Here is a 26,994-nt window from a genome sequence, read left to right as displayed (position 1 = left end):
TAGACACATAACTACTATCATATTTTTTGTAGTAAAGCAGAGTTAAGATTAGAGAATTAGATACGAAGAATTACGAGTATATACTCGTACTTATGTGAGATAAAATCGGTCTTCATATTATTATTTACTAGTTAGATCCAAACATATGGGAATCCACAACCTTTTCACACGTCCAGCTGAAAATGTTTAAATAAGAATAGTGTATACTGTCCTCTCTCCTTTACTTAAGACCATATTAAATAATGGGTACAAAAGAACATTATATCAATATATATATATATATATACATATATATACAATCATACGGTAGAAAGAGGCAGTGATAATCTTATTACAACTATATTGCAGTTAAGAACATCACTGCAACCTAAGCTAATTACAGATTTTACAACGATTCTCAAACTATACTAAATAATAGAAAAAATAAAATTACATAAAGAATTTAAATCAACAACTGTATTAGCAATATATAAATTGAAATTAAATATATATTAATACTTACATTGTCAAAGTAGGGAATTTATTTTGTTTGAGTTTTAAATAACTTTGGAAAACTGTGAGCTACGTCGACGGGTTAACCCTTGCCTTGGACCACGTGGAATACAACATACAAGACATTATATATAGCAGACCCTATTTGAATAGTAATAAGGTAATTTTTTGACTGTCTGATTAATGGAAGCAGCTAATCTATAAGTTTATATTGGATTATTTAGTTTAGTGGTCAATGGCGGATACTCTCATACTTGGAATAATTTTATGTCAATGAAATTAATTATTTTTAAATTTTTTTAAATTATAATACTATTAAAACATTGAAAATCAAGACAACGAAACCTCTCGAAAAAGCATTCAATTGATTCACCGTCCGGGTGGCGGGTCCATCGCGTTGCAGGGCGAGGAGCTTCAACAGTGTCTGGGACTTGCGACCCAGTTGTAGGTTTAAGGGGCCCCTATCTAACGCGCGTTAAACGCTCACCTCCACCGTTCAAGCTCCTGTCTCTACCTAACCAAATTTGAAAATAAACCTACTAGGCTGCCTTCGAAGTGCATTCCCAGAATGAATTGGTTCTGGACAGGTCCAAGCCTTTTAGTAGTTTGTAGAGAGATTTAGCCGTTATACCACTCGCTTCCACTTCTACCGCGTACAAATCCACGACGAACCTTTTTCGAGTGGATAACTGACAAAATAAAATGAAAAACTATTAATAATATTAATTGGTTAATAGGGATTGGCGGCGTTACGGTATCCAAGCTTACGTTACAGATAAAAAAAGGGAGCGTAATGAAACGCAACAGTAAAAATTTTACAGCCAAATAACTATAACTTAACAACAAAGGTCATAAATTGCTGTAAATCAGGTTACTAGTGACGTAATTATAAATAATAACTGTTTGTTTATTGTTCTATTTGTGTAAATAAAATATTGAAAACGGAAAGCGTGACATTGACTTCATTTGTTCTAATTGTGTGTCAATATTGTAGTGATATGAAGATGTCTGACATATCGACACTGCTGGACTTATAGTAATAGCATTAGCGTGGCTTGCGGACTAGTGACGTCTGGATTGTCGATGGACATTTTTTTTATGATTTTCTTTTGAACATCTTTTCTTACTATTCCAAAACATTCACTTCATATATATAGAAAGATCAAGATTATTCATTCGTTAACCTTTTTCTTATATCAAGAAAAAAGGTAATAATGTCTTTGGGTATTTTAAAATTAACAGTTTAGTAAAAAGATTTGTAAGATATTATTGACATTTCAAATTATTTTTTCGTTATGACATCTGACGAAGATATATTGTTTGGATTTATGTACTTATAATATTAATTGTTATATAGAACACAATTTAAGATTACTGTTTGTCGAATTATCAGTAATCAAACTTTTTTTAATTAAACCTCTTTTGCCCTTGCCTCTTCGTAGAGCCTTGGACTTATCGATAGTTTTTTCATCACTAGATTTAGTGGCGAACCCACTTTGAAAATTCGATTAATGTATTCACTTAGAATATTGTCCAGTGTTTCACAGAACATGTTGACGTGCGCCGGTTTTGCTTGTGTTTTGTGTTGCAATGTATTTGTGATTTAGTAAGTACAATTTACACCAACGTAGACATAAGAATATTCTTTTTAAGACCAACTATAAGACTTCACGGACAAAATGTAATATTTTACAATTACGATATAATCACAGTTTGAATTAAAATTTGTCGGTATATACAAACAATGAATTAATATTTAACACTACTCGTGAATTTTCTAATTAAACAGTGAGGGCTTTTGGGGTCCACCTGTAATTAGTTAACCAAAAATAGATTTCGCTTACAAAATATATTTATTCGAATTATATAAACAGATTAAGGTTTTAATATTAGTTAATATCATATAAATAGCATGAAATACAGTAGTTTTAGCAGACATTCATATAAATATGATTTTTTTTTTCTCGAACATTATTTGCTCTATCAATTTCACTTTCACTGTATAGATGAAATAAGTTTATAAGACATGCGTATTTTTAGTGATGTTAATAAAAAATAACAGCGAAATATCTTAAAATAGACGCATAATACTGTAAGTTAAGTATTTTAACGGATATATGAGGCACGTTCGCCTTGAAATAAAATCCCATTATCTAGATAAGTAAATAGAAATCGTATGTAGGACAAGTTGGAAAAACGTGAACTCCTTAGGATTCTCGATGATTTTTTTTTATATAAAATAAAATAAATTTTATGTATATGTGACATAGGATTTTTTTTACAATACAACGTATTTATAATTAATGACTTCGTTGATTTCAACTATTTAGTTATAAAGATTTAGCTTGTTTTATTTATAGGCATTGATGATAGCGTTTGGAAATTTTTATCTCATTTTATTATTTATTAGAGACTTCGTTTCGGATCCCGTCTGATTTTATTAAGTAAGTCGCCTGTTTTTGTCTTTTAGCGTTTCATTATATATATGATAAATTTTATCTTAATTACATCCATAATATTAACCGGGCTGAATAAAAATACACACAAACAATAATATTTCTTTAATTTTATTTTTCATAAATATTTTTATTTATTATATGTAAACCTTTTTTGATTTAACATCGTCTATAGATTTATTGTATGTGGTATTGTACTAACTGTGTTTCGCTGTTAAGATAATTCTAAATAAAAATCGTATTAAAATTCTATGATAAAATTGTATGTAATTCAAAATTTCATTATACATAATATGTTTACATAAAATAACTCAGATATTATTTAAACAAAAGCTTAACAAATATCAATTCACGAAGCATCAGGATTGAATTCAACATTGATGTCAAATTTTAAATTAATTTATTATAACTTGCAAATGAATTTTGTATTCAAACAATCAATACAAAGACAACATTAAAAATATTATATGTAATTATATTTTATCGTTAATGTAACAGATAGAGTCATATAGTCTTAAAGCACACTGTTAAAAGCGAAACGTGAATCGTAATTGCTATGAGTTTGAAATAAAGGTACGTCTTGTTTCATTGTTAAGAAAAATTTAACACTAAAAATAATGCTTAGGCAGAATGGTCTAAGATCTTAGCCTGATCAAAAAGACGAATTGAAAAAAAAAAGCTACTGTCATTCAGCGTGATATCATCGTGGCAATTTTTTATCTGTGTCTACTAATTTAACATATGACAGCTTACCTCTAATCTTCCTTAGGTTTTCTACCTCTTTTTACATATGGGAATTTTTGTTACTAATAATTGTGTGTACATTTTCTCTAAAGCTATCTTTTAGGCGACATTAATAAAAAAAAATAGTTTGACAATTATAGTTAGATAAATGACATAAACAATAACACCTTAGGGTCCTTTTAATGTATAATAAAATAGATAAAATCTGAGAAACTCTAAAATTATAATAATGCTCAGGCCAAAAATATAAATAGGGGAAGATAAATTAAAATATATAAACTATTAATATTTGCACACAAATATTAAAAAAATACAAGTCAAATAAACATAATATAATCAACTTTAAATTTAAAAATAAACCGTATAGAATAGAAATAAATAAAATAAACAACCAGATTGCGAACTCGCTTCTGCTTATAAAACCGCTGTCACCGACACCACCGGTCCAACGCTTTATATTTTTGCACACTGTAAACAAAACTGTTCTCAGATCAAAGGACCATCGCCATGTGTGACGGACGGTTGGAGTGTATTATGACAAGACGTGTGAGATTTCTAACTATGCATGATTTGAAAATAAAGATAGTATAGCGAAAAACCTAGAAAATATTGCATTTATAAATTGAATAAAGATAAAAAGCACTTATATGCTTTAAATAAAAGCTCCTTGGTTGTTTAATCTCTCGGTAGGATTATTCCAGCGATTATACATAGGCTCGCTGGATTACTCCAGTGACAATGCTTTTAAAATCAAGGTATCTTTTAATAATATGGATTGGAACTGAAAAATTAAATCTTACACAATACAAAAAAAAAATTTTTCTTTTGCTTATTTAATATGTCTTTTATTATTATTATGTAACATACATTAATTTCACATAAAAAATACATAAATTAATTTTGATAATCTAATCCTTCAAAATAATTTTCAAGTCTGTATAAAGTACAATCGTAAGTTATCATTAAAGGATATTAAAATGTGAATATCATTGAAATAATTTAAAGTACCTGAGCTTTTAAATATTGATTTGTTTTATAGCATAATAGTAACGATTCTAATGTATAATATTCTGACTTAGTGCAAGCAAATCATTATTTCTAATTTAAAAGCTTTATTTAAAGGATTTATATGAGTTTTATAAAATTATCCATTCTCATTTATACATACATCTCTTGATGGGTATGCAGTTAGCACACTAGTTGTTACTCTCGGGTCTATTTTAGATATTCTTAAATTTTCTCTCACACGTTTGCGACGCCCAATTTTGTGTACATATGTACTATCATAGTAAGAACGTACAAATGAATAAACTGTTTTTTTTATAATGTTTTGTGTTATAAAGTATAAAATAAACGCTTGACGACGCTAGTGATTTATAAAACGGGCCATCAATCCGTCTGAGCTACACCGTCTCCTAAAATAGTTTTAAGCGAGATTCGATCTCAGCCGGTGGTAGCGTGAAATTTTTTTCGAACTTAAATTCATTATAAAACCTATTTAAAATCATAATCCCCAGTATTGTATGCAACTAACTGTATAAATTCATGTTACGTTATTGAAAATATATATGTGCTGTGTTTAAAATAAAATAAGTTAAAAATTATATATCAAAATGAAAACTATGAAGAATAAAAGAAGAAAAAAACGTGTCAGATTCGACATGAACACGATGGTAAATAAACTAACGAATATATTGTTATATGATAAATTTTGTAAAAGCAATTAATTACCTTAAAATAATATATATAGGTTTGAAATTGCTCTTTCCATCCGTCTCTGACACCATATTTAAAATAATATTGAAAAAGAATAATTAATGTTATGTATTTAGATATTTTTCCATATAAAAGACATTCTTTAAACATACGACCAATAATATAAGATTATAAATGCAAAAACTCTACTTTAAAAGAGTTTTCATAACAAATCAAAGTTATTTCAAATCGCCCTTCATTCAATTGAATCTCTACAAGATCAAAGTTTTACAATATGTAATATTTTTTCATTTTTCATATACATTGTAGCCTTATTTATTTCATTTAATGTATACACTGTGTAATCTATAGACAGTAAAAACGAAACACAATGTTACTATCACCCAAATAGGTACATCATTCATAACAACCATGCCTTTGCAATTAATTATCACTTTGTAGTACGCAAAATTATATTTAAGACTTACTCGAGTATTCATTTAAATAAAACTAATAGTTTAAGATTACTACGGTTTTTTTTATTATAATAAACTACACACCCGACGTTAGGCATACTTTGCAGCAACCATGATCGTAGACAGATGACATGAAAAATCCGAAATGATTAGTTTTATTTAGTACGCGAAAACATTTTAATTTAACTCGGAAATCTTAGAAAAGTTATCTTTATAACTGTTTGATATATAAATAAATATTAACGGTTCACGATTTAACCGCATGTTTCATAAAAAACGATCAAATGTAGTTTTAATTACTGCAACATACATAAAAATAAATAAACAGACGGAGCGGAATGATTCATATACTTTATTAGATCCAACGTATTCGACATCGATAACAGTAAAAAAAGAACTATGATGTAATTAAAGATAAAAAATATGAAATAAAGAAAAGATAAGATATAACGACTTCAAAGACTTTCATTAGTATTCATTTAAATAAAACTAATATCTTTGGACACTGAACAGTAAACGTAACGTATGTATTGTAGTTTTCAACATAATAAAAACAGCGAAGTACATACGAAAATATTAGTTTGTTTAATAAAGATAATTAATGAAGAAATTAATATATAATGCATAAGTTATATGTATATAACTAAAACACTTATTAGTAATGTTATATAGACGCAAAATTTCGTCCTTATAATAATAGAAATCAAGATCTTTTATGTAACAATTAGGTATTGAAAAATAAACATTATGACAATAGCTTTTAACGTTAATGTTTTCATATATGTTTTATTAAGTTTAAATTCGGTTAACATTTAATTTTTAATTCAGAACCGATAAAACAGTTGAATTAATCGTGCTTGGACAAATATATGACACAAATATCAGAGATACTAGAGATATAATAGAGATACAAATATTAGAGATAAACATATACTAAAACATATATATATATATATATATATATATTTATATATATATGTATATGTGTGTGTTTTAGTGAGTAATTCATATATATAAAAAATCTAAGTTAATACTTATACAACAGAAGACATTGAAAGCAGAGGCTTGTTTTGATCAAACGTTCAGAGGTCCTCGGAGTCTAAAATTTGAGGATTCATAAAACAGATAATTTTATAACATCTTAATGAAACTATGTTTGAGGATACTAAGCGTTTTTATTTATTATTCTATATCTACGTGTTCTCGACGTTTCTCTTCCTTTGTGACGTGATCATTGTCAGACGATGTGAAAGATGACATTTAATAATATAATAGCTTCAATTCATTCCCAGATAAAGGTTGTTTTTAGTCAATACATTTATAACGGAAAAAAATAATTTTACTAGCTCAGAAGAGCAAAAAAATACGATGTCTCTCATATTTAAAACATACGAAGTCAACTTATAATAGTTATATTTTAAAAGCGATCTAAATAAACGGGCTTAAAGAGTTTTCTTAGTTTATAAAATTCTCAGAAAATATAAATTATTAATATACCTTTAAATATTGACTTCGCTAATAAAGATATAAATTTGCTATTTAAAGAAAAACAATGCTCTGATTTCCTAATCAAGCTAAATCTGTTTCATAGTTTTATACACAAGAATTTTTTTGTTTCAAATACATGTCATTAGACAATAGAAATATAAAATGTGCATATATTTTTGATGTAAAATTATATATATATTATAAACGTTTTACTAGTAATTCCTCTGAATTTTTCTAACATTGTAGTAATTTCATTTTGTGGATTTATTGAAATGAATTCGTTCATATCTGACCGAAATACACCGACACAGTAACTTAAACATATGTTATATGCCATTAATAATTAATACACATCGTAGACAATACTCGAATACATTAATATATTAAAAAAATAATTTCAAAAATAGCAAAATATTTATATGAAAAAAACAGTTCTATTTAGCATTTCATTGGTCTTTGTACAGAGTTTATAAAGGAAGGTTTGCATATCATTAAAAGTTATTTACTTGTTGTTAACGTATCTTAAATTATATAATAATTAATAACATATATGTACATTTTCTTAAATTCTATAGATAAGGCAAATAAGGAAAAAATATTGCTGGTAGTGTATACAACCGAGGGGGAGGAAAAAGAATATTTTTACATTGTATTTTTTTGTAAATTTCGTTATTTATCAATAATTTTCAAATAATAATCATATTCCACAATCAATAGTGAACTAATTTAATAATAAAGTTATATGATATGTACTGATAATATTTCGTACACAAATAATAAGATCCGTTTTGTATAAACCTGCGGTTCGATTTAACCGCTAATTTAAAAATTATTACAATTAAATACTACAGTTACATGTCGCGGTTAGTATTCTGTATGGTAAATAAATAACAACGATTATATAGGATCCGTAGAAATGTTTGTATATGTATATAAAAAAAAATTAAAATGTATTTTGTATGACCGTGATTTTATTTGCATTTAAGTATGTACAAAGAGTTAAAAGCAGTCCCACGCTAAGGGCTATTCGCAAGGGCACATTTACTTATCTTTTACACCCGAATTGTCATTACATATTTAATTGCCCTTGCGTACCTTTATTTGATGCTCAAAACAAAATCTTTTTTTGCATAACCTGACATCGCGGCATCAACGAGGCCTGAGATACGAATTCTGTACAAAAATAATGTTATTTTATGTACGAAGGATAGTGAATAGGTGTGAACTTGTCATATAACATTTTTTCTATTTTAGTTCAAAATGAACCGCGGGTCCAGAGAGGAACTCCTTGGCAGTTCCACCGAGGCCATCAGGAACAGTCAGCATGACTTGAGAAGCATCGCAGAGAGACCTCTAACGAGAGAGGAAAAATCCTTCTTACTGAATGCCGACAGAGGAGATTACAATACAGTTAAAAAGTAAGGCAACAAAAATCTAATGATATATAAAATTTACTTTGACTTACAGTAAAAATCACTTAATTTAAATATGACTGTACATAATAATGTTACTATATTTGATAATTTTGATAAACTATTACTTATTAGATCTGATCGCATAGATTCAAAATATCCATTGCATTCAAAGACTTATTAAATCATTGCCACAATCAAACTAAAACCTACGTTCTGTAACAGCTTTTTTAAGGTCCTCCAGGTTCCCAAATGGATGACATATAACTTATACCAACTATTATGTTAAAATGAATAATTAACTTGTATAAAAACAGTGACACTATTAGCTACAAAGTGGATTAACTGCCCTTGTAGTGATTCTCGCCGGCTTAGCCCAGCCCAAATCATTACCACAAAGTTGTGAGATTTGATATAAAAGGCTTCTAGATGGATTAGATTAATCATCGACATTGTAAATCCAGTGATTCAAAAACAAAATGGGTCTCATTTACGACATATCTTTTTTATTTTCTCTATTTATTAACACTCAAAAATTATAATGTTTTATATTTAAAAATACATAATTAAGACTGTAGTCTCACATGTTATAACTATTTAAAACAATTGGACAATTAATATTAGTCATTGTTATAGAGTATTGTCCTGTTATATTATATACATTAAATTAGTTCGAAGCAGTTTCTTCGCTTTCAATTGGAGAAGTTGAAAATATGTAGACACGGGTATTATGAGATCATTTGAGCCAAGATTTCATAATAAGAATCAAAACAATCATGTTCAGCATAAAATGAAATCTTTTTTAAAACAAATAACCCCTACATTTCTTTATATTTAAAATATCTTTTAGGTAAACAGCTGAATTTATTTCAATATTATCTTTAAATATTTTAATATTATCAATAATTTAAGTATTTATTTTGTTAAACTAAATGTACGCTATCGTTATTGCAGCTGCTCATAAGGCAGTTATGCTTAAAAAAATTCGTTCATCTAACGATTGGTGATATTCACCATATAAAATTATAATAAAAAAATCTCATTTAAATGTAAACCTGTTGAATCCAGTCATTAACTGATAAATATTAATGGAAGTATTGTTTTTGATAGGGAAAAATATTCTAGATTTGAAATCATTAGTAAAAATTTCTGATTGTTCTGGCGACTTGTTAGAAATGTGTCATCGTACATATATGCTATCAAAATATTTTGTTGTAATAAATAATATTTCTAGGTTAATAGACGCGTACTCGTCCAAGCCAGACGTCCTAGATATCAACTGCGTGGATCCGTTGAACAGATCGGCTCTCATAGCGGCCATCGAAAATGAAAATATTGAACTAATCAAACTACTCTTGAATTCAGGGATCAAAGTTAAGGTGAGTTATTTTGATGACCATAGATATATAACATAGGCCGGACAACACGAGTCAATGGGAAAAGAAGCTTTTTAATGTCACAATTGTCGAGAGTTACATTTTGGAACAAAAGATACTTCAGACAGTATACGTATGTCATTTCGTCCTTCAAGAGACACGCTTTAAAGTAGATACGAGAATTTTTTGTGATTTTTTTTTAAGATCTATGAGACGAAACCTCTTAGCATTCAATGGATTCACCGTGCGGGTGCCGGGTCCATTGCGTTGCAGGGAGTGGAGCTTCAACAGTGCCTGGGACTTGCGACCCAGGTGTAGGTTTAAGGGGCCCCTAACTAACGCGCGTTAAACGCTCACCTCCACTGTCCAAGCTCCTCTCCCTACCTAACCATATTTGAAAAGAACCTACTAGGGCTGCCTTCGAAATACGTTCCAAGAACGAATTGATGTGAGTTCTGGACAGGCCCAAGTCTTTTAGCAGGTTGTAGAGAGATTTAGCCGTTATACCTCTCGCTCCCACTTCTACCGCGTATAAATCCACGACGAACCTATTTCGAGTGAGTTCGTTTGTGAGCTCGTAATATTTGTTGACCTTGATGGTATGGTCTTTGGGGATGTTGGTTTCCCAAGGAACCGTAAGCTCTATCATCACAACGCGCTTTAAGATTCGCGAATACATAAATATGTCTGGTCTGGAGGCCGACGCACAAATATCCTCGGGGATTTTGTATTGTTTTTCATACGTATCCATCATTATAGTCCAATCAGTAGCCGCTTTAAGGATGGAGTAAGGCTTGACATTTGTTTTTATAGCCCTAGTGCCCTCTCTCACAAAACCTACTGATCGCTCGTTTGTGGTTATTTCCTTTTGCGCTCTGGCTACCGAAAGACTAACCGCTTCACGTATGATTTCTAGAACCCTATCGTGACGACGCGAGTATTGACCGCTATCGAGGAGTACCTTACATCCCACTAGCAAGTGCCTAGCAGTTCCAACTGCCTTCCCACAGATATAGCAAGTCTTTTCGGTACCTTTACCCCATCTTACTAAATTACTTTGATCTGGGAGAGTCATCTGGAACGCATTGAGATAGAATTTTAGCAATGCTGGCGACCAATCATGGATTAAGGTGCGCCATTTTAGTGCTAATGGGATGCAAAAATCTCCTATGTCTAACCACTCGTTCTGCATTTCTAAACTTATTGCATGGATCTTATATTTATCATTCTCGTCTTGCCGAATAAAAGACTTCAATATATCCGTATCTTGGACCTTCCTACTTGATCCTAACCCTACTCTGTTACTTTGCGCTCCTATCATAAACTGCTTGTGGAATTGAAGCCTTGACTCTAGCTCTGGGGCATCTTTGTCTTTTGGGAGCGATGTAACGACGTCATCCTGGGATTTCCCCAGGATATATCTCTTGGAAACTCTTAGGTGTTTGTAGAGCTCCGATGGCCTTCTTAGACTCATCCCAAAACTATTGCGATCCCTAAATAAAGCCGATGAATCAGCCGTTAGCGCGAGCCCGAGCCACAACTTCAACATCTTTATGACGCCTGCATCTAACTTTGACAAAAGGGTTTTATTGAAATCATAAACGAGGAAAGGCCAATTTAAACGTGAAGTCAGATAATTATCGTAGATCCAAGCTTTTTTAACGTTACTGATCTGTTGGCTATCTACCTTGTTGAGATCGTTTAAAAAGCTATCTACTATACCTTCTAAAGATGGAGTACGACCCATATTATCAATCTTCCGACCGAGAAATTTAAATGGTGCATTTTCTGTAACCGTAGAAATGCATTGACCGCCTAACGATAATCCCGGATCGTATGAGGTGTATCTTGTACTCCGCCTACCGAGACACAGACAGTGGCATTTACTTGGTTTTGTCCTCAATCCATCGGTCCACTCACAGAATCTATCCACTTCATCTAATAGTACTTGACAGTGTTTGGGGTTACGTGTCAGTATTGCGAGATCGTCAGCGAAGGCTAAAATGGATTCCGTGTATTTATTATTAAACTTGAACCGATACCCCCATTTTTTCTCGTTGCTGGTTAATTTATCTACTAAGATGTTAATTACAATATTAAATACAATTGGAGACAAACAGCAACCTTGAAATAGTCCTACATTGTAACTAAAAGTTTTTGAATGGCCTTCTTTAGTTGTTATAGAAAACTTTAATTTTGAGTAGTACGACGCGATCATATCGGTAACTAGGGGCGGAAAGTTGTACCATCTTAGCGCGAATAGCATCAATTCGTGTTGTATCGACCCGAACGCGTTCTCTAAGTCTATCCAACAAACTGTAATTTGCCTCTCGCTTTTCCTAGCATCTTTTAAACTCTCCGACAGCAAAGTGTTGTGTTCTAGGCAGCCAGAAATTCCGGGTAAAAACCCTTTCTGGTGATTTGGCCTAAAATACCTGTTGCTGAGCATGAATCGCGTCATTCTCGTTTGTAGAACTGAGAAAAAGATTTTGGATATAGTATTTGTTAAGGCTATCGGTCTAGTATCTTTCGGATCTGTGACTCGATCTTTTTTGGGAATGAGGACAAAAATTGCTTTCCCGAAGCACTCCGGGATTTGCTTCCTTGACCAGATTTTATCGTATATATTTATGAGATGTTTACGAACCGATGGACATTTTTTAAAGACTATATATGGGATACCATCGGGTCCCGGCGCAGATTTAGACGATTTTTTCTTTATCTGAATACTTATCTCATCTAGCGTTGGAGGGATGCCGTGGAAATCGAAACGAGGAATTCCAGGTTTTTGATCGTTGGGATCCGCATAGAGTCTTACACTTTTAGGCACTTCGTATGTGCTCTTAAAATGATCGTAAATTTGTTCATTGGTCAAGAGAAGCTGTCCGCGTTCTTTCTTAAAAATGGTTTTCGAATACTCAAAAGGGTTTTTATCAAAATCTACTTCCTGTTTTGCCCGGTCAAAAATATCGCGATTTTTTGCGGTTTGCGCCGATATTCCTTGAATTAATTTTAGAATTGATCTTAACGCCCTAGCTAGTTGATGACTAAGGTGATTGTCGCCTAGGGCTTTGGCTATACGTAGATTTTTTATTAATTCCCGTTTTTTCCTCCTCATTTTTATCTTGAAAGAATTGTCTTTATTTTTGCGAGCGTAATGATTTCGAGGTGGATATTGCTCGTTAAAGTAGTCGTAAATAGTATTTTGGAAAGTTTCTACTCGCGAGTTCAAATCCTGCTTCGAGCCCGGATGCTCTAACAGGTCCGCTAAATTGTCGTCGTGAACTTTCCAAGTCGATTGTTTCATGTTTGGAATGCTAAGACGTGTCCGGATGTCAATGGACTCCTGGTAGTTTCCAGTTAATGGTTCACCATGGGATACATGAGGGTCAACTCTATCCGCAGTGAAAGTTGAAGAACTTACCGACGATTGTCGTGCTTCAACACCATTATGTGTTTTTAGATGTTTAATGTACCAGGCTCGTCTCTTGTAATTTTTCCCGCACGTAGGGCATTTCAAATCCGTATTCGCGCCGTTTTCGCCGTTTACATCGACCGGTGGACAGATCTTTCGCCCCCCCTCTCGGACTGTCCTAGGGGTATTTTTCTTAATAGGACTTTTAGCTTCGTAAATCCCGGGCTGGGCTTGCTAGGCCGTTGCCCTCGGCTGTCTTTCCAGCAGTCATCTGTCTTTCCAGCGCCATCTGTCTTTCCAGCGTCAACTGTCTTTCCAGCGTCAGCCCGACTCTCCGGGCAGTCGTTTTAAATGAGACGAAACCTCTTAGCATTCAATGGATTCACCGTGCGGGTGCCGGGTCCATTGCGTTGCAGGGAGTGGAGCTTCAACAGTGCCTGGGACTTGCGACCCAGGTGTAGGTTTAAGGGGCCCCTAACTAACGCGCGTTAAACGCTCACCTCCACTGTCCAAGCTCCTCTCCCTACCTAACCATATTTGAAAAGAACCTACTAGGGCTGCCTTCGAAATACGTTCCAAGAACGAATTGATGTGAGTTCTGGACAGGCCCAAGTCTTTTAGCAGGTTGTAGAGAGATTTAGCCGTTATACCTCTCGCTCCCACTTCTACCGCGTATAAATCCACGACGAACCTATTTCGAGTGAGTTCGTTTGTGAGCTCGTAATATTTGTTGACCTTGATGGTATGGTCTTTGGGGATGTTGGTTTCCCAAGGAACCGTAAGCTCTATCATCACAACGCGCTTTAAGATTCGCGAATACATAAATATGTCTGGTCTGGAGGCCGACGCACAAATATCCTCGGGGATTTTGTATTGTTTTTCATACGTATCCATCATTATAGTCCAATCAGTAGCCGCTTTAAGGATGGAGTAAGGCTTGACATTTGTTTTTATAGCCCTAGTGCCCTCTCTCACAAAACCTACTGATCGCTCGTTTGTGGTTATTTCCTTTTGCGCTCTGGCTACCGAAAGACTAACCGCTTCACGTATGATTTCTAGAACCCTATCGTGACGACGCGAGTATTGACCGCTATCGAGGAGTACCTTACATCCCACTAGCAAGTGCCTAGCAGTTCCAACTGCCTTCCCACAGATATAGCAAGTCTTTTCGGTACCTTTACCCCATCTTACTAAATTACTTTGATCTGGGAGAGTCATCTGGAACGCATTGAGATAGAATTTTAGCAATGCTGGCGACCAATCATGGATTAAGGTGCGCCATTTTAGTGCTAATGGGATGCAAAAATCTCCTATGTCTAACCACTCGTTCTGCATTTCTAAACTTATTGCATGGATCTTATATTTATCATTCTCGTCTTGCCGAATAAAAGACTTCAATATATCCGTATCTTGGACCTTCCTACTTGATCCTAACCCTACTCTGTTACTTTGCGCTCCTATCATAAACTGCTTGTGGAATTGAAGCCTTGACTCTAGCTCTGGGGCATCTTTGTCTTTTGGGAGCGATGTAACGACGTCATCCTGGGATTCCCCAGGATATATCTCTTGGAAACTCTTAGGTGTTTGTAGAGCTCCGATGGCCTTCTTAGACTCATCCCAAAACTATTGCGATCCCTAAATAAAGCCGATGAATCAGCCGTTAGCGCGAGCCCGAGCCACAACTTCAACATCTTTATGACGCCTGCATCTAACTTTGACAAAAGGGTTTTATTGAAATCATAAACGAGGAAAGGCCAATTTAAACGTGAAGTCAGATAATTATCGTAGATCCAAGCTTTTTTAACGTTACTGATCTGTTGGCTATCTACCTTGTTGAGATCGTTTAAAAAGCTATCTACTATACCTTCTAAAGATGGAGTACGACCCATATTATCAATCTTCCGACCGAGAAATTTAAATGGTGCATTTTCTGTAACCGTAGAAATGCATTGACCGCCTAACGATAATCCCGGATCGTATGAGGTGTATCTTGTACTCCGCCTACCGAGACACAGACAGTGGCATTTACTTGGTTTTGTCCTCAATCCATCGGTCCACTCACAGAATCTATCCACTTCATCTAATAGTACTTGACAGTGTTTGGGGTTACGTGTCAGTATTGCGAGATCGTCAGCGAAGGCTAAAATGGATTCCGTGTATTTATTATTAAACTTGAACCGATACCCCCATTTTTTCTCGTTGCTGGTTAATTTATCTACTAAGATGTTAATTACAATATTAAATACAATTGGAGACAAACAGCAACCTTGAAATAGTCCTACATTGTAACTAAAAGTTTTTGAATGGCCTTCTTTAGTTGTTATAGAAAACTTTAATTTTGAGTAGTACGACGCGATCATATCGGTAACTAGGGGCGGAAAGTTGTACCATCTTAGCGCGAATAGCATCAATTCGTGTTGTATCGACCCGAACGCGTTCTCTAAGTCTATCCAACAAACTGTAATTTGCCTCTCGCTTTTCCTAGCATCTTTTAAACTCTCCGACAGCAAAGTGTTGTGTTCTAGGCAGCCAGAAATTCCGGGTAAAAACCCTTTCTGGTGATTTGGCCTAAAATACCTGTTGCTGAGCATGAATCGCGTCATTCTCGTTTGTAGAACTGAGAAAAAGATTTTGGATATAGTATTTGTTAAGGCTATCGGTCTAGTATCTTTCGGATCTGTGACTCGATCTTTTTTGGGAATGAGGACAAAAATTGCTTTCCCGAAGCACTCCGGGATTTGCTTCCTTGACCAGATTTTATCGTATATATTTATGAGATGTTTACGAACCGATGGACATTTTTTAAAGACTATATATGGGATACCATCGGGTCCCGGCGCAGATTTAGACGATTTTTTCTTTATCTGAATACTTATCTCATCTAGCGTTGGAGGGATGCCGTGGAAATCGAAACGAGGAATTCCAGGTTTTTGATCGTTGGGATCCGCATAGAGTCTTACACTTTTAGGCACTTCGTATGTGCTCTTAAAATGATCGTAAATTTGTTCATTGGTCAAGAGAAGCTGTCCGCGTTCTTTCTTAAAAATGGTTTTCGAATACTCAAAAGGGTTTTTATCAAAATCTACTTCCTGTTTTGCCCGGTCAAAAATATCGCGATTTTTTGCGGTTTGCGCCGATATTCCTTGAATTAATTTTAGAATTGATCTTAACGCCCTAGCTAGTTGATGACTAAGGTGATTGTCGCCTAGGGCTTTGGCTATACGTAGATTTTTTATTAATTCCCGTTTTTTCCTCCTCATTTTTATCTTGAAAGAATTGTCTTTATTTTTGCGAGCGTAATGATTTCGAGGTGGATATTGCTCGTTAAAGTAGTCGTAAATAGTATTTTGGAAAGTTTCTACTCGCGAGTTCAAATCCTGCTTCGAGCCCGGATGCTCTAACAGGTCCGCTAAATTGTCGTCGTGAACTTTCCAAGTCGATTGTTTCATGTTTGGAATGCTAAGACGTGTCCGGATGTCAATGGACTCCTGGTAGTTTCCAGTTAATGGTTCACCATGGGATACATGAGGGTCAACTCTATCCGCAGTGAAAGTTGAAGAACTTACCGACGATTGTCGTGCTTCAACACCATTATGTGTTTTTAGATGTTTAATGTACCAGGCTCGTCTCTTGTAATTTTTCCCGCACGTAGGGCATTTCAAATCCGTATTCGCGCCGTTTTCGCCGTTTACATCGACCGGTGGACAGATCTTTCGCCCCCCCTCTCGGACTGTCCTAGGGGTATTTTTCTTAATAGGACTTTTAGCTTCGTAAATCCCGGGCTGGGCTTGCTAGGCCGTTGCCCTCGGCTGTCTTTCCAGCAGTCATCTGTCTTTCCAGCGCCATCTGTCTTTCCAGCGTCAACTGTCTTTCCAGCGTCAGCCCGACTCTCCGGGCAGTCGTTTTAAATGAGACGAAACCTCTTAGCATTCAATGGATTCACCGTGCGGGTGCCGGGTACATTGCGTTGCAGGGAGTGGAGCTTCAACAGTGCCTGGGACTTGCGACCCAGGTGTAGGTTTAAGGGGCCCCTAACTAACGCGCGTTAAACGCTCACCTCCACTGTCCAAGCTCCTCTCCCTACCTAACCATATTTGAAAAGAACCTACTAGGGCTGCCTTCGAAATACGTTCCAAGAACGAATTGATGTGAGTTCTGGACAGGCCCAAGTCTTTTAGCAGGTTGTAGAGAGATTTAGCCGTTATACCTCTCGCTCCCACTTCTACCGCGTATAAATCCACGACGAACCTATTTCGAGTGAGTTCGTTTGTGAGCTCGTAATATTTGTTGACCTTGATGGTATGGTCTTTGGGGATGTTGGTTTCCCAAGGAACCGTAAGCTCTATCATCACAACGCGCTTTAAGATTCGCGAATACATAAATATGTCTGGTCTGGAGGCCGACGCACAAATATCCTCGGGGATTTTGTATTGTTTTTCATACGTATCCATCATTATAGTCCAATCAGTAGCCGCTTTAAGGATGGAGTAAGGCTTGACATTTGTTTTTATAGCCCTAGTGCCCTCTCTCACAAAACCTACTGATCGCTCGTTTGTGGTTATTTCCTTTTGCGCTCTGGCTACCGAAAGACTAACCGCTTCACGTATGATTTCTAGAACCCTATCGTGACGACGCGAGTATTGACCGCTATCGAGGAGTACCTTACATCCCACTAGCAAGTGCCTAGCAGTTCCAACTGCCTTCCCACAGATATAGCAAGTCTTTTCGGTACCTTTACCCCATCTTACTAAATTACTTTGATCTGGGAGAGTCATCTGGAACGCATTGAGATAGAATTTTAGCAATGCTGGCGACCAATCATGGATTAAGGTGCGCCATTTTAGTGCTAATGGGATGCAAAAATCTCCTATGTCTAACCACTCGTTCTGCATTTCTAAACTTATTGCATGGATCTTATATTTATCATTCTCGTCTTGCCGAATAAAAGACTTCAATATATCCGTATCTTGGACCTTCCTACTTGATCCTAACCCTACTCTGTTACTTTGCGCTCCTATCATAAACTGCTTGTGGAATTGAAGCCTTGACTCTAGCTCTGGGGCATCTTTGTCTTTTGGGAGCGATGTAACGACGTCATCCTGGGATTTCCCCAGGATATATCTCTTGGAAACTCTTAGGTGTTTGTAGAGCTCCGATGGCCTTCTTAGACTCATCCCAAAACTATTGCGATCCCTAAATAAAGCCGATGAATCAGCCGTTAGCGCGAGCCCGAGCCACAACTTCAACATCTTTATGACGCCTGCATCTAACTTTGACAAAAGGGTTTTATTGAAATCATAAACGAGGAAAGGCCAATTTAAACGTGAAGTCAGATAATTATCGTAGATCCAAGCTTTTTTAACGTTACTGATCTGTTGGCTATCTACCTTGTTGAGATCGTTTAAAAAGCTATCTACTATACCTTCTAAAGATGGAGTACGACCCATATTATCAATCTTCCGACCGAGAAATTTAAATGGTGCATTTTCTGTAACCGTAGAAATGCATTGACCGCCTAACGATAATCCCGGATCGTATGAGGTGTATCTTGTACTCCGCCTACCGAGACACAGACAGTGGCATTTACTTGGTTTTGTCCTCAATCCATCGGTCCACTCACAGAATCTATCCACTTCATCTAATAGTACTTGACAGTGTTTGGGGTTACGTGTCAGTATTGCGAGATCGTCAGCGAAGGCTAAAATGGATTCCGTGTATTTATTATTAAACTTGAACCGATACCCCCATTTTTTCTCGTTGCTGGTTAATTTATCTACTAAGATGTTAATTACAATATTAAATACAATTGGAGACAAACAGCAACCTTGAAATAGTCCTACATTGTAACTAAAAGTTTTTGAATGGCCTTCTTTAGTTGTTATAGAAAACTTTAATTTTGAGTAGTACGACGCGATCATATCGGTAACTAGGGGCGGAAAGTTGTACCATCTTAGCGCGAATAGCATCAATTCGTGTTGTATCGACCCGAACGCGTTCTCTAAGTCTATCCAACAAACTGTAATTTGCCTCTCGCTTTTCCTAGCATCTTTTAAACTCTCCGACAGCAAAGTGTTGTGTTCTAGGCAGCCAGAAATTCCGGGTAAAAACCCTTTCTGGTGATTTGGCCTAAAATACCTGTTGCTGAGCATGAATCGCGTCATTCTCGTTTGTAGAACTGAGAAAAAGATTTTGGATATAGTATTTGTTAAGGCTATCGGTCTAGTATCTTTCGGATCTGTGACTCGATCTTTTTTGGGAATGAGGACAAAAATTGCTTTCCCGAAGCACTCCGGGATTTGCTTCCTTGACCAGATTTTATCGTATATATTTATGAGATGTTTACGAACCGATGGACATTTTTTAAAGACTATATATGGGATACCATCGGGTCCCGGCGCAGATTTAGACGATTTTTTCTTTATCTGAATACTTATCTCATCTAGCGTTGGAGGGATGCCGTGGAAATCGAAACGAGGAATTCCAGGTTTTTGATCGTTGGGATCCGCATAGAGTCTTACACTTTTAGGCACTTCGTATGTGCTCTTAAAATGATCGTAAATTTGTTCATTGGTCAAGAGAAGCTGTCCGCGTTCTTTCTTAAAAATGGTTTTCGAATACTCAAAAGGGTTTTTATCAAAATCTACTTCCTGTTTTGCCCGGTCAAAAATATCGCGATTTTTTGCGGTTTGCGCCGATATTCCTTGAATTAATTTTAGAATTGATCTTAACGCCCTAGCTAGTTGATGACTAAGGTGATTGTCGCCTAGGGCTTTGGCTATACGTAGATTTTTTATTAATTCCCGTTTTTTCCTCCTCATTTTTATCTTGAAAGAATTGTCTTTATTTTTGCGAGCGTAATGATTTCGAGGTGGATATTGCTCGTTAAAGTAGTCGTAAATAGTATTTTGGAAAGTTTCTACTCGCGAGTTCAAATCCTGCTTCGAGCCCGGATGCTCTAACAGGTCCGCTAAATTGTCGTCGTGAACTTTCCAAGTCGATTGTTTCATGTTTGGAATGCTAAGACGTGTCCGGATGTCAATGGACTCCTGGTAGTTTCCAGTTAATGGTTCACCATGGGATACATGAGGGTCAACTCTATCCGCAGTGAAAGTTGAAGAACTTACCGACGATTGTCGTGCTTCAACACCATTATGTGTTTTTAGATGTTTAATGTACCAGGCTCGTCTCTTGTAATTTTTCCCGCACGTAGGGCATTTCAAATCCGTATTCGCGCCGTTTTCGCCGTTTACATCGACCGGTGGACAGATCTTTCGCCCCCCCTCTCGGACTGTCCTAGGGGTATTTTTCTTAATAGGACTTTTAGCTTCGTAAATCCCGGGCTGGGCTTGCTAGGCCGTTGCCCTCGGCTGTCTTTCCAGCAGTCATCTGTCTTTCCAGCGCCATCTGTCTTTCCAGCGTCAACTGTCTTTCCAGCGTCAGCCCGACTCTCCGGGCAGTCGTTTTAAATGAGACGAAACCTCTTAGCATTCAATGGATTCACCGTGCGGGTGCCGGGTCCATTGCGTTGCAGGGAGTGGAGCTTCAACAGTGCCTGGGACTTGCGACCCAGGTGTAGGTTTAAGGGGCCCCTAACTAACGCGCGTTAAACGCTCACCTCCACTGTCCAAGCTCCTCTCCCTACCTAACCATATTTGAAAAGAACCTACTAGGGCTGCCTTCGAAATACGTTCCAAGAACGAATTGATGTGAGTTCTGGACAGGCCCAAGTCTTTTAGCAGGTTGTAGAGAGATTTAGCCGTTATACCTCTCGCTCCCACTTCTACCGCGTATAAATCCACGACGAACCTATTTCGAGTGAGTTCGTTTGTGAGCTCGTAATATTTGTTGACCTTGATGGTATGGTCTTTGGGGATGTTGGTTTCCCAAGGAACCGTAAGCTCTATCATCACAACGCGCTTTAAGATTCGCGAATACATAAATATGTCTGGTCTGGAGGCCGACGCACAAATATCCTCGGGGATTTTGTATTGTTTTTCATACGTATCCATCATTATAGTCCAATCAGTAGCCGCTTTAAGGATGGAGTAAGGCTTGACATTTGTTTTTATAGCCCTAGTGCCCTCTCTCACAAAACCTACTGATCGCTCGTTTGTGGTTATTTCCTTTTGCGCTCTGGCTACCGAAAGACTAACCGCTTCACGTATGATTTCTAGAACCCTATCGTGACGACGCGAGTATTGACCGCTATCGAGGAGTACCTTACATCCCACTAGCAAGTGCCTAGCAGTTCCAACTGCCTTCCCACAGATATAGCAAGTCTTTTCGGTACCTTTACCCCATCTTACTAAATTACTTTGATCTGGGAGAGTCATCTGGAACGCATTGAGATAGAATTTTAGCAATGCTGGCGACCAATCATGGATTAAGGTGCGCCATTTTAGTGCTAATGGGATGCAAAAATCTCCTATGTCTAACCACTCGTTCTGCATTTCTAAACTTATTGCATGGATCTTATATTTATCATTCTCGTCTTGCCGAATAAAAGACTTCAATATATCCGTATCTTGGACCTTCCTACTTGATCCTAACCCTACTCTGTTACTTTGCGCTCCTATCATAAACTGCTTGTGGAATTGAAGCCTTGACTCTAGCTCTGGGGCATCTTTGTCTTTTGGGAGCGATGTAACGACGTCATCCTGGGATTTCCCCAGGATATATCTCTTGGAAACTCTTAGGTGTTTGTAGAGCTCCGATGGCCTTCTTAGACTCATCCCAAAACTATTGCGATCCCTAAATAAAGCCGATGAATCAGCCGTTAGCGCGAGCCCGAGCCACAACTTCAACATCTTTATGACGCCTGCATCTAACTTTGACAAAAGGGTTTTATTGAAATCATAAACGAGGAAAGGCCAATTTAAACGTGAAGTCAGATAATTATCGTAGATCCAAGCTTTTTTAACGTTACTGATCTGTTGGCTATCTACCTTGTTGAGATCGTTTAAAAAGCTATCTACTATACCTTCTAAAGATGGAGTACGACCCATATTATCAATCTTCCGACCGAGAAATTTAAATGGTGCATTTTCTGTAACCGTAGAAATGCATTGACCGCCTAACGATAATCCCGGATCGTATGAGGTGTATCTTGTACTCCGCCTACCGAGACACAGACAGTGGCATTTACTTGGTTTTGTCCTCAATCCATCGGTCCACTCACAGAATCTATCCACTTCATCTAATAGTACTTGACAGTGTTTGGGGTTACGTGTCAGTATTGCGAGATCGTCAGCGAAGGCTAAAATGGATTCCGTGTATTTATTATTAAACTTGAACCGATACCCCCATTTTTTCTCGTTGCTGGTTAATTTATCTACTAAGATGTTAATTACAATATTAAATACAATTGGAGACAAACAGCAACCTTGAAATAGTCCTACATTGTAACTAAAAGTTTTTGAATGGCCTTCTTTAGTTGTTATAGAAAACTTTAATTTTGAGTAGTACGACGCGATCATATCGGTAACTAGGGGCGGAAAGTTGTACCATCTTAGCGCGAATAGCATCAATTCGTGTTGTATCGACCCGAACGCGTTCTCTAAGTCTATCCAACAAACTGTAATTTGCCTCTCGCTTTTCCTAGCATCTTTTAAACTCTCCGACAGCAAAGTGTTGTGTTCTAGGCAGCCAGAAATTCCGGGTAAAAACCCTTTCTGGTGATTTGGCCTAAAATACCTGTTGCTGAGCATGAATCGCGTCATTCTCGTTTGTAGAACTGAGAAAAAGATTTTGGATATAGTATTTGTTAAGGCTATCGGTCTAGTATCTTTCGGATCTGTGACTCGATCTTTTTTGGGAATGAGGACAAAAATTGCTTTCCCGAAGCACTCCGGGATTTGCTTCCTTGACCAGATTTTATCGTATATATTTATGAGATGTTTACGAACCGATGGACATTTTTTAAAGACTATATATGGGATACCATCGGGTCCCGGCGCAGATTTAGACGATTTTTTCTTTATCTGAATACTTATCTCATCTAGCGTTGGAGGGATGCCGTGGAAATCGAAACGAGGAATTCCAGGTTTTTGATCGTTGGGATCCGCATAGAGTCTTACACTTTTAGGCACTTCGTATGTGCTCTTAAAATGATCGTAAATTTGTTCATTGGTCAAGAGAAGCTGTCCGCGTTCTTTCTTAAAAATGGTTTTGGAATACTCAAAAGGGTTTTTATCAAAATCTACTTCCTGTTTTGCCCGGTCAAAAATATCGCGATTTTTTGCGGTTTGCGCCGATATTCCTTGAATTAATTTTAGAATTGATCTTAACGCCCTAGCTAGTTGATGACTAAGGTGATTGTCGCCTAGGGCTTTGGCTATACGTAGATTTTTTATTAATTCCCGTTTTTTCCTCCTCATTTTTATCTTGAAAGAATTGTCTTTATTTTTGCGAGCGTAATGATTTCGAGGTGGATATTGCTCGTTAAAGTAGTCGTAAATAGTATTTTGGAAAGTTTCTACTCGCGAGTTCAAATCCTGCTTCGAGCCCGGATGCTCTAACAGGTCCGCTAAATTGTCGTCGTGAACTTTCCAAGTCGATTGTTTCATGTTTGGAATGCTAAGACGTGTCCGGATGTCAATGGACTCCTGGTAGTTTCCAGTTAATGGTTCACCATGGGATACATGAGGGTCAACTCTATCCGCAGTGAAAGTTGAAGAACTTACCGACGATTGTCGTGCTTCAACACCATTATGTGTTTTTAGATGTTTAATGTACCAGGCTCGTCTCTTGTAATTTTTCCCGCACGTAGGGCATTTCAAATCCGTATTCGCGCCGTTTTCGCCGTTTACATCGACCGGTGGACAGATCTTTCGCCCCCCCTCTCGGACTGTCCTAGGGGTATTTTTCTTAATAGGACTTTTAGCTTCGTAAATCCCGGGCTGGGCTTGCTAGGCCGTTGCCCTCGGCTGTCTTTCCAGCAGTCATCTGTCTTTCCAGCGCCATCTGTCTTTCCAGCGTCAACTGTCTTTCCAGCGTCAGCCCGACTCTCCGGGCAGTCGTTTTAAATGAGACGAAACCTCTTAGCATTCAATGGATTCACCGTGCGGGTGCCGGGTCCATTGCGTTGCAGGGAGTGGAGCTTCAACAGTGCCTGGGACTTGCGACCCAGGTGTAGGTTTAAGGGGCCCCTAACTAACGCGCGTTAAACGCTCACCTCCACTGTCCAAGCTCCTCTCCCTACCTAACCATATTTGAAAAGAACCTACTAGGGCTGCCTTCGAAATACGTTCCAAGAACGAATTGATGTGAGTTCTGGACAGGCCCAAGTCTTTTAGCAGGTTGTAGAGAGATTTAGCCGTTATACCTCTCGCTCCCACTTCTACCGCGTATAAATCCACGACGAACCTATTTCGAGTGAGTTCGTTTGTGAGCTCGTAATATTTGTTGACCTTGATGGTATGGTCTTTGGGGATGTTGGTTTCCCAAGGAACCGTAAGCTCTATCATCACAACGCGCTTTAAGATTCGCGAATACATAAATATGTCTGGTCTGGAGGCCGACGCACAAATATCCTCGGGGATTTTGTATTGTTTTTCATACGTATCCATCATTATAGTCCAATCAGTAGCCGCTTTAAGGATGGAGTAAGGCTTGACATTTGTTTTTATAGCCCTAGTGCCCTCTCTCACAAAACCTACTGATCGCTCGTTTGTGGTTATTTCCTTTTGCGCTCTGGCTACCGAAAGACTAACCGCTTCACGTATGATTTCTAGAACCCTATCGTGACGACGCGAGTATTGACCGCTATCGAGGAGTACCTTACATCCCACTAGCAAGTGCCTAGCAGTTCCAACTGCCTTCCCACAGATATAGCAAGTCTTTTCGGTACCTTTACCCCATCTTACTAAATTACTTTGATCTGGGAGAGTCATCTGGAACGCATTGAGATAGAATTTTAGCAATGCTGGCGACCAATCATGGATTAAGGTGCGCCATTTTAGTGCTAATGGGATGCAAAAATCTCCTATGTCTAACCACTCGTTCTGCATTTCTAAACTTATTGCATGGATCTTATATTTATCATTCTCGTCTTGCCGAATAAAAGACTTCAATATATCCGTATCTTGGACCTTCCTACTTGATCCTAACCCTACTCTGTTACTTTGCGCTCCTATCATAAACTGCTTGTGGAATTGAAGCCTTGACTCTAGCTCTGGGGCATCTTTGTCTTTTGGGAGCGATGTAACGACGTCATCCTGGGATTTCCCCAGGATATATCTCTTGGAAACTCTTAGGTGTTTGTAGAGCTCCGATGGCCTTCTTAGACTCATCCCAAAACTATTGCGATCCCTAAATAAAGCCGATGAATCAGCCGTTAGCGCGAGCCCGAGCCACAACTTCAACATCTTTATGACGCCTGCATCTAACTTTGACAAAAGGGTTTTATTGAAATCATAAACGAGGAAAGGCCAATTTAAACGTGAAGTCAGATAATTATCGTAGATCCAAGCTTTTTTAACGTTACTGATCTGTTGGCTATCTACCTTGTTGAGATCGTTTAAAAAGCTATCTACTATACCTTCTAAAGATGGAGTACGACCCATATTATCAATCTTCCGACCGAGAAATTTAAATGGTGCATTTTCTGTAACCGTAGAAATGCATTGACCGCCTAACGATAATCCCGGATCGTATGAGGTGTATCTTGTACTCCGCCTACCGAGACACAGACAGTGGCATTTACTTGGTTTTGTCCTCAATCCATCGGTCCACTCACAGAATCTATCCACTTCATCTAATAGTACTTGACAGTGTTTGGGGTTACGTGTCAGTATTGCGAGATCGTCAGCGAAGGCTAAAATGGATTCCGTGTATTTATTATTAAACTTGAACCGATACCCCCATTTTTTCTCGTTGCTGGTTAATTTATCTACTAAGATGTTAATTACAATATTAAATACAATTGGAGACAAACAGCAACCTTGAAATAGTCCTACATTGTAACTAAAAGTTTTTGAATGGCCTTCTTTAGTTGTTATAGAAAACTTTAATTTTGAGTAGTACGACGCGATCATATCGGTAACTAGGGGCGGAAAGTTGTACCATCTTAGCGCGAATAGCATCAATTCGTGTTGTATCGACCCGAACGCGTTCTCTAAGTCTATCCAACAAACTGTAATTTGCCTCTCGCTTTTCCTAGCATCTTTTAAACTCTCCGACAGCAAAGTGTTGTGTTCTAGGCAGCCAGAAATTCCGGGTAAAAACCCTTTCTGGTGATTTGGCCTAAAATACCTGTTGCTGAGCATGAATCGCGTCATTCTCGTTTGTAGAACTGAGAAAAAGATTTTGCATATAGTATTTGTTAAGGCTATCGGTCTAGTATCTTTCGGATCTGTGACTCGATCTTTTTTGGGAATGAGGACAAAAATTGCTTTCCCGAAGCACTCCGGGATTTGCTTCCTTGACCAGATTTTATCGTAT

At 37.0% G+C, this 26,994-nt stretch overlaps 1 protein-coding gene across 1 annotated transcript in view; it reads left to right on the top strand.

Annotated features, from left to right (window-relative positions):
- Window positions 1–2,039: 2,039 nt before the first annotated feature.
- Window positions 2,040–26,994, top strand: part of LOC116774329 (transient receptor potential protein) — a 41,786-nt gene continuing 16,831 nt past the window's right edge. Inside the window, exons 1-3 of the mRNA XM_032667031.2 lie at window positions 2,040–2,098; window positions 8,606–8,769; window positions 9,998–10,142. Of these exons, the coding sequence (XP_032522922.2) occupies window positions 8,612–8,769; window positions 9,998–10,142 (303 nt within the window). The 5' untranslated portion in view covers window positions 2,040–2,098; window positions 8,606–8,611. The remainder of the gene's footprint in view (window positions 2,099–8,605; window positions 8,770–9,997; window positions 10,143–26,994) is intronic.

The sequence above is a fragment of the Danaus plexippus genome, chromosome 26 (assembly GCF_018135715.1).
Source record: "Danaus plexippus chromosome 26, MEX_DaPlex, whole genome shotgun sequence".
Lineage (NCBI taxonomy): Eukaryota > Metazoa > Arthropoda > Insecta > Lepidoptera > Nymphalidae > Danaus > Danaus plexippus.
This window is presented reverse-complemented; position numbering and strand designations above follow the sequence as displayed.